The following is a 12,834-nucleotide window of genomic DNA, read 5'->3' as shown; positions in this document are numbered from 1 at the left end:
CTTTGCTCTTCCAAATGACCTTGGGCAAATCCCATGCCCTTCCTGATTGATTGCAGGATCCCCCATTCACCCACAGGGATTGTCTGATACACCAGGGCCCGTGCCCCGGGCCCAGCCCCACCTTCCGTGCTCCCTGTGTTTGCACGGCACGACCTCTGTCTCCTCACCGGGCAGTCCAAAATTTTGGAAATCTGTCATTTTGAAAGCACAAGCCAGAAGTTATGAGTGATGTTAACAAATCCTAGAATAGTAAAGTTTGTGAAAAGGATCCTGGACAAGACAGCATCACATCCTGCCCCCTTTATTAAGGCAGTTTCCATGGTGATGGAGCTTGAGGAGGTTATTACTTACTGGGAAAACCCCATGAGCATTTTCCATCTGTGTGTCCGGGATGGACCAGGAAATCACCCGATCCCAAGGACATGGGGGACATGAGTAATCTATATATTTTTTAAATTATCCCAGGACCCCAAAGGACAGTGGCTACTCAAGATGTCAGGAAGAGAGCAGGGGAGCACGTCAATTATTGGCTTAATGTCTGTCCTCTCGCATCTGCAAGCTCTGTGAAGACAGAGAGTGACTCTGGCTCAGTGTTCTGTTTCCGATGCTGGCACGGTGTTTGCCATATCGCATGCCAGCCCTTAGCATGGCATGCATGAACTTCCTGGCCATCAGACGCTGGGAATACAGAGATGAATAAGATGTGGCCCATCCCCCAAGCAGCTCCCTCCTGATGGTGGCAACAGACCCGCAAGCAGATAAATGTGACTGAGCTGCCTTGTTTGATAAGAGAGTCCAGGAGAATGCACCCCTAGTTGGGGGCATGTCTGGCAGTGCCGAAGAAGCTCGATGGCGGACATGAACCTGGCCTATAAATTGCAAGAGGGCAAGGTTCTCTTCATCCCCGTACCCTGAGAAAGTAGGACAGTACCTGGTACACAATAAGGGTCCAGTACATGCCTATTTAATGAATGGATACTTGAGGGAGGAGAAGCAGAAGTTCTCAAAGTGAACAAAGAGAGACAGTGTTCTAGGAGGGAGAAACGGCTTGTGCAAAAGCCCGAGGGATGAAGACAGCAAGACGAATGACAGGTGCCATTCGTCAGTTGGTTGGGTTGGAACAAAAAAATGGAGCAAGATGGTAGCAGAGGTTGGTGTCAGCAGGAGAGACTAGCACAGTGTCAGACGCGGGGTCATGGAGAGACATGAAGTCTGTGGGTGTGGGGACGCCACTGCTGGGTTCTACATAGAGAGATGGCAACCTCAGGTTTGCACTTTGGCAAGATTCGCCCAGTGCCATGGGCTCAATGTTTGTGTCCTCCCCGACCAAAAGCCATATGCTGAAACCCTAGTCCCCAGTGTGATGGTATTTGGAGATGGGGCCTCTGGGTGAGAAGTAGGTTATCAGGTGGAGCCCTCATGATGGGATTAGTGCCCCTTTAAGAAGGAATGACAGAGGGGCACCTGGGTGGCTCATTGTTAAGTGTCTGCCTTCGGCTCAGGTCGTGATCCCAGGGTCCTGGGATCGAGCCCCGCATCGGGCTCCCAGCTCAGCAGGAAGCCTGCTTCTCCCTCTCCCACCGCCCCCCCCCTGCTTGTGTTCCCTCTCGCTGTCTCTGTCTGTCAAATAAATAAATAAAATCTTAAAAAAAAAAAAAAAAAGGAACGAGAGAGAGAGAGAAGGAGCGCTTTCTCCCCCTCACCCCATATGAGGACCCAGCAGGAACACTACCACCTGCCCACCAAGAAGACGGTCACCAGACCCTACCATGCTGGCATCCTGATCACCACCTCCAGCCTCCGGAGCGGTGAGAAATACACTTTGTTGTGTACACCGCCTCATCTATCAGAATCCGGGATGGCAGCCCGAAATGACTAGGACACCCTAGTAGGGCAGAGTGGTGATGGACAGCGGGGGCTGAATATCAAAATGCCAGGTGGGAGGCTGTAGCAATAGTCAAGGCCAGCGATGATTACTTTTATGGAAATGAGGCTGCTCAGCAACTAGGGATTGTACGGGGCTTTTATCCTTCATCAAAGGTTCCCGGGGGGTGGAGGCAGGGGGGGTGCCAGTCTCTGCCCTCCCCTCAAACTCCTTCCTGCCCCCCTCCTTAAGTCAGAGCAGCCCCACATTTAAACACCTTACACAGTTAACTTTGGTCAAAGTCTCTGCACTTACAACCTCTAATTTAAGTGGTTCTTTCTTGGCTCAGAGTGGTGCGCCGAGATCTGTGTCTTGACTCGGTCCATCGCTACTCAGGGAAGCTTCTAGAAACACACACTGGCTATGAGGACTGTCTGAAATGATTGCAGGTTGTCTGTCCTCAACCTCTCCTGCCAGGTATTCATTTCCACAGTGACTTCAGTGGTTAAACGGGCAGGGGAGGCACCTGAGCAATTTTAAATGAAACATTTTAACAGCTAGTCTAGTAAATGTAGGCAATCCGGTAAGCGGAAATGGGTTTGAAAATGAGAATGGGGGACTAAGTGAGTTGTGCAAGCAACGGAGGCCCGCCCGAGTGAGCAGTGCTAAGATGGTCAACACTACCTCCGGTCCTCCATCCAGTGGCCGCCTCTTGCCCGAGACCGTGCAGGCACCTGCTCCCTAGGACCCGTCTGGTCCTTCCAGCCGCTATATGGCATAGTATCCTTCTTTTCCCATTTTACAAGGAAGGGAACTGAGATGCAAAGAAGAGAATCAATTTGCTCTTGAGGCCTCTATATTCCATGACCTGGCAGGCTTCAGCCCCAGAAGCTCATTTTCTCACAGCTCTGCAGACTGGAAGCCCGAGCTCAGGGTGCCCACGTGGCCGAGTTCTGGTGAGAAGCCTCCTCCTGGCTTCTAGACAGCAGCCTTCTTGCTGCGTCCACACAGGGCGGAGAGACACTCTTCATTTTCACAGGCCACCATCTGTTCTGTTCGGCGCCCCACCCTAATGACCTCATATCACCTTAATAGCCACCTGAAGGCAGTCCCCAGATACGGTCACACTGGGGAATAGGGCATCAATATATGAATTGGGGGGTGGTGAGTACTCGGTTCAGTCCATTGCAGCCTCGCAGAGTGTTAAGAGGCAGGGCTGCCATGGGAACCCAGGGGGTCAGACTCAGAGCCCGAGTGCTGAAACACCTCCCCATCTCCCTCCTGCCCTCCTCTTCCCCCACCTCTCTCCTGCCCTCCTCACCCCCCCTTCCACCTCTCCAGGGCTCCTGCTAATGCACCACCTTCACCCTCCTATGGGTGTGATTTCTCATTCCTTTTCCCTTTGTCCCCCGACTCTGAAGCCCTAGAGAGCAAAACAGCAGCACTTTAGAACAGGTGAAAGTATTGCTCTTGATGACAACTTGGATCATCACAGGCTTGGGAGCACACATCATTCATTCCTCAAAGGCAAAACTGCCGTGCAAATCATCAATGCCCAGCCTTCGCCCTGCCAGTTATAGAGCACGTCAGCAAAAAAGCAGAAGAGGCACGGTGAGGATTTCCAAGGCTGCAATAATTCACCCTCCTTGTAATGAGATGAAAAGCTGACATATAATTAATGCAAAGTGGCGGTGTTCTTATGAACCCATCAAGCAATTCCCCACTCTGCTCCCTTCCAGCAGGGGCAGAGAGATGGCCAAACAGAGGCCTGGCAGGAGGGTCTCCGTGCAGGGGGCAAGGGCTGGGCCTTCTCACGGCAGCTGTGGGGGAGGGGCTGATGCCAGACAGCCTGGCTTCGGTCCCATCTCCTCCACTTACTCGCAGTGGGACTCAGTTACCCCATCTGTATAATGGAGACAATAATATTAGGATGACACTAGGAAACCAGCGAGGCTGTTAAGAGGACTAGGGAAGTTAGGGATACTTGTCAGTAAATGTTAGAGGTCATTTCCCTACAAAACTGAAAACCTCAGGGCACAGTGGGATGGTGTTGAGTTTGAATCACAGTTCGATTGATTCAGGCAGGCAATGAGCTGCTTTGAGCCCTGCTTTCCTCCTCTGAGGAAGGGAGCCCACAGCCCTCACCTTGCAGCAGGTGATGGGCTCCGACCACCCGGCAGGCACGCTACGGTTTCCCAGAAACAGGCTCCAGTCTCCCTCTGCGGGTCTCCATCTCCTCCCTCATTCTGGGTTCCAGAGACGCAGGTGGGACCCACCTCCTGCCCCTCCCCCGCTGCTTCGGGAATGGGCATGTGATCCGAGCCAGGTCCATCCCCCCATGCCCTTCATCCTCTGCTGGGGTTGTTGGGCTACCAGAGGTCAGAGCAAGCAGCAGTCAGCGAGAGCCACGGTAACCCCAGGGGGAAAGCCAGAGAGAGGCAGAGAGACCAAAGCCGCAGGAATTCTATACCTCTTCACCATAAAACCCAAGAAATTCTGTTTTGCGCTGAAACCAGTTTAAGTTTCTGCCCCCACAGCTGGATAAATCCTGAGCCATACCGTGTGCGAAGGAAGTGCTCACGACTGACCAACGGACTGAGCGGCACTTCACCGCTGTTCGCTCAGAGCCAGCAGGGACACTGTCCATCTGTCTATCACATAGTCCCAGACGCACGGACTTATAACCTCTTACAGTGGGCAATATTTTCATTTACAGAAAACATACCTTCCTATCCCTCCCTCTTAGCTCGTTCTCCAAACAGCCCTGGCAGTAAGCCAGAGCATTAGTTTTCTTTTCTTTTTTTTTTTTAGAGTGAGGGTGGGGAGGGGCAGAGGCAGAGGGAGAGAGAGAATCTCAAGCAGGCTCCACGTGCAGCACAGAGCTTGACACGGGGCTCGATCTCACGACCCTGAGATCATGACCTGAGCCGAAATCAAGAGTCAGACCTTTCACCGACTGAGCCACCCAGGCGGCCCACCTAGGACATTATTATCATCATTAATGGGTGACAGTTCGAGATGTGACTCCAAACTCTGGCAGCCGTTCACTCCCTCTTGCTCACAATGGGGACACAATGCCATGGGGCCCAACAACTGCAGAGAGCTCCCTCCCTTACCCCTTGCAGTCCCGTAATCATGGGTGTGTGACATTAACCCGTGTCTAGGCACATAAACAGCATGGAAAGGCGGTGCCTTCAGAGGGGCCGCTCCAACCTAACCCCCTTCTTCAACACGCATCACGCGTCTGGGCGTGCATCCAGACCCCTTGCTCCACTCTAAGGAGTCCCCTGGAAGGGGTTATTTCCCACAAACCACCGAAGTCTTTGGACCGCTGCCTGGAGACACAGAGAACTTGCACTTGTTTCTCAGGCTCGAGCTTGTAACACAGAGTTAGGCTTGTCCCCATGGAGACGCCCAGGTGTGAGGCGTCTGCCAGGCGTACTGTGGTTTTCCCAAGCAGGACAACGCATGTTGCCTTGGTATATCACCCTTATTCGGGGTGCCTCTGAGCATGGAGAGCAATGGAAATAATGGGTGGTAGCCTATTAGGCATATGCACTAGACTAGACTTTCCCATTGAGGGGTCACTAATTTTTTAAAAAGCTAAAGTCCCTCCTATTTGGCTTTCTCTTATAGCATCCCGCATGTTTCCTCAGAAATACAAAAGCCTTCTCTTCAAAATCTATTTTCAACTCTTGATTCGTCAGGTAAGAGAACAGAATTAAAATTAAAAGTGAGCAGATGCTTCCAGATTTCATGAAGGAATGTACTCCACAAAAGATCCATCAGAGAACGTAACTCTACAGAATATTCAAGAGTGTCTGCATCCAGAAAGTTTCACTTCTCTCTACCAGGCAGAAGCTCCCTTTCAGCAGAGTGGGCTTTGCAAGTGGCTCCGCGGTGAGGATGTCCCCGGAGCCCGGCATGCAATCACTCACCACAGGTTGACCAAGAAAGGGTGCTCCAGCCCCTGCATGATCTGGAGTTCCCGGAACACATTCCGAACCTCGTCCCTCTCGATGCATTTCTGCTTGTTCATGTACTTCATTGCGTACATTTTCTTCGTGTCTCGCTTCTGCACGATGCATACCTGAGTAACAGCCAAAGGGGAGAACATTCAGCCCAACACTTACCAAAAGGAAAAAAGAAAAAAAAAAAAGGCGGCCCCTCCCTGCACTTCGACCTCTGGGTTTAAACCTCTGTTCTGAGAAGTTGCTAGCAGAGCGGCTCTGGCCATGCCACAACCTCTCCACATCCTGTAAAACCAAGGAGTTGGACCAGATCCACCTGTTCCTCAGACACCTACTCGAAGCATTAGCTGTGTGCTAAGTGCTGGAAAAGGAGCTGCAGGTACAGGAGACGGAAGGGGCAGCCGTGCCCTCAAGGGGTGCACAGATCAGGAGGAAAACAGACAAACACACCAATGTCCGCAGCGCGGAGGCACATGCCATGGGTGCCCACTGTATCCGCTGGCCCTCCCCACCTGAGCGCACACCTGCCTGCTAGCCTGGCTTTTCTCTGCTCAAGGACTCTCTCTGCCATCAGTGCCCACTTGCTGCCCAGGCAACAGGCCGGCGATGCCAGAAAACCAAGGCCGGCAGGGCAGCATCTGTACCCCAGGACTCTCGCCTGTTCCGCAGGGTAAGTCTGAGAAGTGGCCCACGGGGCACCCGCCTTGACGGCACACCCGTTACTGGCAGTCTTCCTGCCCCTCCTCCCCTGACTCACTTCCCAACTCACCTCCCCATGCTGTTTTCACCTCTCCAGTGCCCTGACTCGAGTCCTCGCCTTGCACCCTGCTCCCAGGGATCCCCAATCTCAGGCACTGGGGGAGCAAGGGCGGAGCGTGACGCCATGATGGCAGCTCCTGGGTACCAAGCACTTTACTGAGGACCAGACGCTCTCCCTGACGATCCACTCAAGGGCCTCTCCAATAAATCTTCCGTCTTCCCCCAAGCACAGGAAGTGGTGGCCCTGAGCGTACTAATTCGTGCGCCCAGCATCCAACAAGCCCCTACGTGTCAGGACAGAGAGTCAAACCCAGACAGTCTGACTCTGGAGTGAACCCCTTGCCAGGGCCGCGGGGGCAGGTGGGAGGACGGGCCATCAGGGAGGGCTCCCTGGAGGAGTTTGTGCCAGAGCACGAGCACAGAAGGATGGAACGATGGGAAGGAAGAGGCTTCTAGGGAAACGGAAGAGTGTACAGGAGGACCTGGGGCCCGAGGACACGCAGCAAGGAGTGCGGTGCGGCGGGAGACGTTCGTGTGCACCGTGAACAGCTAACAAGGGCTGTATTATTAGCCAGTCCTCCCGAAGACTTGATGACGTATTGGCCTTACTCCCTCAGGCCGCCATAACACACCACAGCCTGGGCGGCTTACCACAGGACGCCTACCGTCTCTCAGTTCTAGAAGCCAGAGGACCAAAGTCAAGGTGTCAGCAGGGCCGTGCCCCTCTGAGGCTGCAAGGGAGGGTCCTTCCTTGCCTCTTCCGGCTTCTGCTGGCAGCCGGCGCCCCTGGGCATCCCTCGGCTTGCAGCAGGCACTTTGATCTGGCCTGTCTCGTGGCCTTCTCCCCTCTGTGTGTCTGCATCTCTGTGTCCAAATTTCATCTTCTTCTTAAGGATGCCAGTCATTGGATTCAGGGCCCACTCTACTCCTGTATGACCTCATCGGAACTAATTACATCTGCAAAGACCCAATTCCAAATAAGCTCCATTCTGAGGTTCCACGAGGAGGTAAATTTTGGGTGACACTATTCAACCCCGTACAGCTAGCTATTACTACGGTCCTCGCTTGTCAGATAAAGGGAGAGAGGCACAGGAAGGCTACAGACCCTCCTCACATCTCTGGACTCAAACCCAGACCCTGCCTCCCCAGCAGGTACTTTCCACCAACATACTTCCTCCCTGAGAACAGGGCACTCGAGACAGAAGGCCAGGAATAAGATCATGGGCCTGGACCCCCATCTCAGGAGCTTGGGGTCTTCTCCAGAGTACCACGTTGCTCCTCTGCTGGAAATCGGACTCCTTTTAGCTCTGACATGCCATGAATGTTTGAGGCAGATGCAAGACAATGGGGAGAGCCTGAACTCCAGCTCACGCTTCGCTTCTGCCTCCCTGAGTCCGTCTCCGGCTCTGTCTGAACGGAGTTAGCCAGGCCCACCCTGGAGCCCTGGAGGGGGGAAACGATATGAGACTACAGGAGACTGAGGAAGTAGAAGTGCCCAGCATATCAGGGAGTGATAAATGTCCTGAATCTTAATGTCTTAAACAGCACATTTCATGCCCCCTCCAAAAGGAGGTTCTTCCAGGCAGTAAAATCACCGGCATGAGACTGAAGGTCCATGGGGTCACATTTCCTCCTGACCTGCTGGGGCGGTTGAGTGGAGCCCTCCACACTGCAGAACCAAGGAAGTGGGGATACTTGGGAGCAGCCCCCAGGCTTTGTCTCAGGCAGGTGGCTGAGGCACAGAGAATGGAATGAACAAAACCAGAGAGGAGGGGAAAGGCAGGGGAAGGGCAGCCTTAGTAACTGGTTGAGCAACTGTTCTCATCAAGAGATGTCCACGTCCTCACCCCCAGAGCCCGGGAACGTGACCTTATCAGGATAAAGGGCCTTTGCAGATGTAATCAAGAGTCTTGAGATGAGATCGCTCTGGATTAGGGTGGGCTCTAAATCCAACCAGTGTCTTTATAATAAGAGAAAAGAAGCAAGAAGACCCAGAAGAGAGGGGGGTGTGACCGTGCAGGCAGAGCTGGGAGAGATGACACATCTACAGACCGAGGAACCCCGAGCATTGCTGGCAACCCCCTAAGAGAGAGGCACACACATGCATCCTCCCTCGAGCCTTCAGAACCCTGAGATCAACTTCTGCTCTAAGCCATCAGCCTGTGATTCTTTGTTACGGCGACCAAAGAATACCAAACAGTCTGTCCCTGTTCCTCATCCACCTGCGGCTGACCGGCTCGGCCAAGCGCCTCTGTGACCCTGACTCTCCTGCACGTGTGTGTGTGGGAGGACTGGCCCTCCCAGGTCTACGGTCAGCTCTCCATGGAGCCCAGCCCAGCATGTGGGCCACGCAGACACCCAGTAAACGCGGGCTGGTGGGTGATGGATGGATGGATGCCTGGAACCCAACCCTGAGCCCTGAAACAGGGGGCACTGAGTGCACTTGGCTCCCACAGTCTGTGTTTCCCAGCACCCCACATTCCAGTCCATACCCACACTTGTGTTCTCTCCACGTGAGTCCCTGGGAGCACAGGAATTTCTGCTATTTAGAGTCTAATGCGTGAAATTTCAGACGGGAAAATTTCACTGTCGTAACTTCCTAAGCGGGCGGTCCCACCTCTGATCTGGTCTCTGCAGGTGTCCTGCTGCCTAGTGGGTACTTCTGAAAAATGGAACTGGAAAGACAGGATCCTTCAAGGGCTTTCTTTCCCCTTCAGGAAACATTCAAGGTGTGTATCTCGGCATTCCAAGCCCTCCCTGCCTACGTTATCTCTGACACACACAGGTGTGGGGACACACACGCGCACACACAGCTCAGAGAGCACACACACACAACACTCGTGCACACACACAAATCCACACCACATACGAATACACCACGCCAACTATCTCAAACCCTTTAGGATTTCTTTAGAATTCCTCCACCCCCAAACTGCCTTCTACCCTTTTTGCCTCCTCCCCCGCCCTCTCACCCTCTAACTCTGTGCCCGTTCATTGCTTTCTTTAGGAAGCTTCCCTTTATCCTTGAAGTCCATATTTAGACCCTTCCCAATGGGCTCCCAGAGCCCCTATTTTTAGCAAGCTGCTTCACACACTGGATTATGAATCCTGTGCTATTTCATATGCTGGATTATGAATCTTGCGCTCCTTCCTAACACTGGATTATAAATCCCTGTTTACTGTCCAATGGTCAGAACCCAGGCATCATGAAGGCAGGGGCCAGGCTGCCTGCTTCCCTATTGAACCCCAGACTTTCAGGGGCTCAGACATGTGAATTCACCACCTTGGCCCGGGACTCCTGGCAGGAGCATCTTCTGTTCCCTCTGCTTAGAATACCCTCTTGCAGGCTTCCCCGGGCGTCACTCCCTGCAAGCATCACGGCCTCCTAATCCCAAGGGCTCCCTGATGCTGACCTCCAGGCCTGAGGTAGAGTCCACAAAGGAGCTGGATTTCATTGACAACTGTGTCCACCATGCCCTGTGTGGCCGCAAGCGGGTCAGCATCCTTGGTGCCACCATATTAACAATGGAAGAGGAAGGGCTTCTGTTCCTCCAAGCTCCCCATCCCATGGCAACCTCGTGATGGAGGGAATCTGTTGAAAGCTCATGAGCTCATGGCAGGTGCTCTAGAGGCCAGGTGAGCACTCCTCTCCACCAGGTGACTGCCCAGGTCCTGGGAACCTCCAACTTCAAAAGAGAAGAGGTGGGTTCCCAGCAGCACCACAGCCGCCGTACAGCACAGCACAGATTTCCATGAGAAATCACAATTAATGAGGGAGAGTGTGCAGTTTGGCCAAAGCCGCCCAAGCTACCAAAAGGCAAACACTCAATTAGCATTCCTCATTATTCTAATTCAATTAGGAACTGATGGTATCGCTGTGAATCACAATTTGTTGGGACAGATAAATAAATGCTAGCTAGCGTGGATTTCAGGTGACTTGCCCGAAGAAAGGCACGTGTCACGCAGACATCTCCACGTGGGAGTGGAGAAGGGGACCGATGCATGTTGCAAACCTCCACAGCCCCGGCGTCTGGGGGTCTCCAGTCCCACTTCACATTCAGATTGCTGGTGATGTGGGTTCTGCAGCACACCCAGGGGTCTGGGAGGGCCCTGGGATTTTGTGGTTTTTAAAAGGTCCCCCGGAAAGTCTGATGTGTAGGCTGGTTGAGATTCCTTTGCTGGGCTCCAGGAAAGTCCCTGTCTGGCTGCATCTTCAGTGACCTTGACGGTCAGTACTCTAACCTCCACCTTACAGCTCAGGCAAGCCAGCCTCTGGGGTTCAGGGGACCCCAGAATCAGAGGTCAGAGCTGAGCTGGGAACCCAGAGCAATGCAGGTGCAAAGGCTGGCCCTGCCCTTCCATGAGACCCCTGGAGCCCCCCTGGCATGACTCAGCTAATCTCTCTTCTGCCCACCCACCCCCAGCTACAGTGCACTTGGCAAACCCTGTTGAGTGAATATACTGCCATGGTGTGCATTAAAGCATACTGGTTATGCTTGCAGGAGTGAGAGTCTGGGAAACAACCAATGTGGGGACAAGCAAGAAAAAAAATCAGATAAAATAGATTCACTAAAGAGAGTGATCATGCTGGATACAATTGTTCAAATATCCTACCTGATAGGAAAACTGACTTTGGCAGACAATGATTGTGAACTGCGTAATATGCATCCTTCCCCTTCTTCCTCTATAATAGGACAATTTTCTTCAAGGAGGCAATGCGATCCATTAAATACTCACTTGTAGCCAGAGGATGCCATAGTTCTGGCCAATAAGATAGTAGTCTGCAGGAGGCTTTTAGGAAGTCTTGCTTTCTGGATAACAGGGAATAGCTACAGATGATCCCAATTTCTCTCCTTCACCACTTTTCTTGTCCTTCCTATCTTGAATACATATGTAATGTCTGGGGATGCAGCAGCCCCTTGTGACCATGAGGCCAAGGGCATCTCAGAGATGCTGAACCTGTTATTGTGGAGTCACCTACCTTCAGATTTCTTGTTAATTGAGAAAAATAACCCCTCTTTGTTCAAACCACCATAAGGCAGACTTTCCGTTTCTGGCTGCTGAGAACATTCCCATCTGATACACAAACTATACAGTCATTTTTCTTTTTCTCTTTCTTTTTTTAGCTAAACAAATAAAAAGAGGATTTATTGGCTTATATAATTGAAAAGTCCATGGGTAGAGAGCAGAAGCTGGATCTCAGTTAAAGGGTTCAAACTATCATCCAGAGTCAGTTTCTCTCCACCCTCTACTCTGCCTTCCACTGTGTTGGCTTCCTTCTCAGGTGCCATGTGGTACTCCCCAGAAACCCCAGGCACATTCATTCCTTAGCCAAAGACATGTGACTGAAATGGTCCAATCAGAGTGGATCCTGTGACTTGTGGAGAAACAACAGGGAAGAAACTATGACTCTTCTACTAAACTTGAATGTACGGTCATTTTTCATAGCACAGAAGGCCCATGTGGTCTCTGACCAATGGTGGCCTCGCTGGAGTAATCAAAAGTTGGCCTCAAGAAAAATACTCATCTGGATGAATATTTTACTCAGCAAACAGTTATTATGAAATGCCTGCCATGGGCCTGGTACCACGCTAGCTATGAAGATAGGGCATGCACCGCCTGCCCCACCACCACAAACTCAAAGTTAATGGGATAAGCAGACAATATTCAAGAATAAAAGCCAAGGTCATTCACCATTAGCCACTGGGCCCTCCATGGCCTGGCCCAACCTCCCCTTCACACATACCTGTTTCTCTCCTCCCAGCTCGCTTCCCACACTGGCCTCCATGCCCTTCTGTGTCTGCCCCACCCTTCCCCATGTGTCCCAGTCTTGGGTCCTCACCTCCACACCTCCTCCAGGCTCTGCTCGCGAGTCACTTTATCAAGTCGGCATCCCTCACCTCTCCATGGGAGAGAGCTAACCCCTCCTCAGTCCACATGTCCTCTACCACCTGGCCAGCTCCTGTCATTGATCATGCTTCTTGGTTGGTTTGTTTATCCACTGTTGGTCTCCCCTCTGTGTCATAAACTCCATGATAATAAGAATTTTTCTCTCTTTTGTTTGTGGCTCCATCCTCAGTAACCAGAACAGTGCCTGGCACATGGCAGGTGTCTGACTGATAAGTGTGGCTGGCTGAGGGAATGAATGGATAGTTATGTAGGAAAAGGCAGTGCTATGGAGGAGGTGAGCACATGAGGCTAAGGGACCCAGAAGAGGGATCCTAACCAGGTAACGGGATT

At 52.3% G+C, this 12,834-nt stretch overlaps 1 protein-coding gene across 2 annotated transcripts in view; it reads right to left on the bottom strand.

Moving 5' to 3' along the window:
- STK32B (serine/threonine kinase 32B) overlaps positions 1 to 12,834 on the bottom strand; it is a 384,614-nt gene that overhangs the window by 255,750 nt on the left and 116,030 nt on the right. For both annotated transcript variants that reach the window (XM_021677602.1, XM_021677603.1), the window contains exon 3: positions 5,803 to 5,954. In XM_021677602.1, coding sequence (XP_021533277.1) covers positions 5,803 to 5,954 — 152 coding nt within the window. The remainder of the gene's footprint in view (positions 1 to 5,802; positions 5,955 to 12,834) is intronic.

This window comes from Neomonachus schauinslandi, chromosome 2 (assembly GCF_002201575.2).
Source record: "Neomonachus schauinslandi chromosome 2, ASM220157v2, whole genome shotgun sequence".
In the NCBI taxonomy this organism is placed as follows: Eukaryota; Metazoa; Chordata; class Mammalia; order Carnivora; family Phocidae; genus Neomonachus; species Neomonachus schauinslandi.
This window is presented reverse-complemented; position numbering and strand designations above follow the sequence as displayed.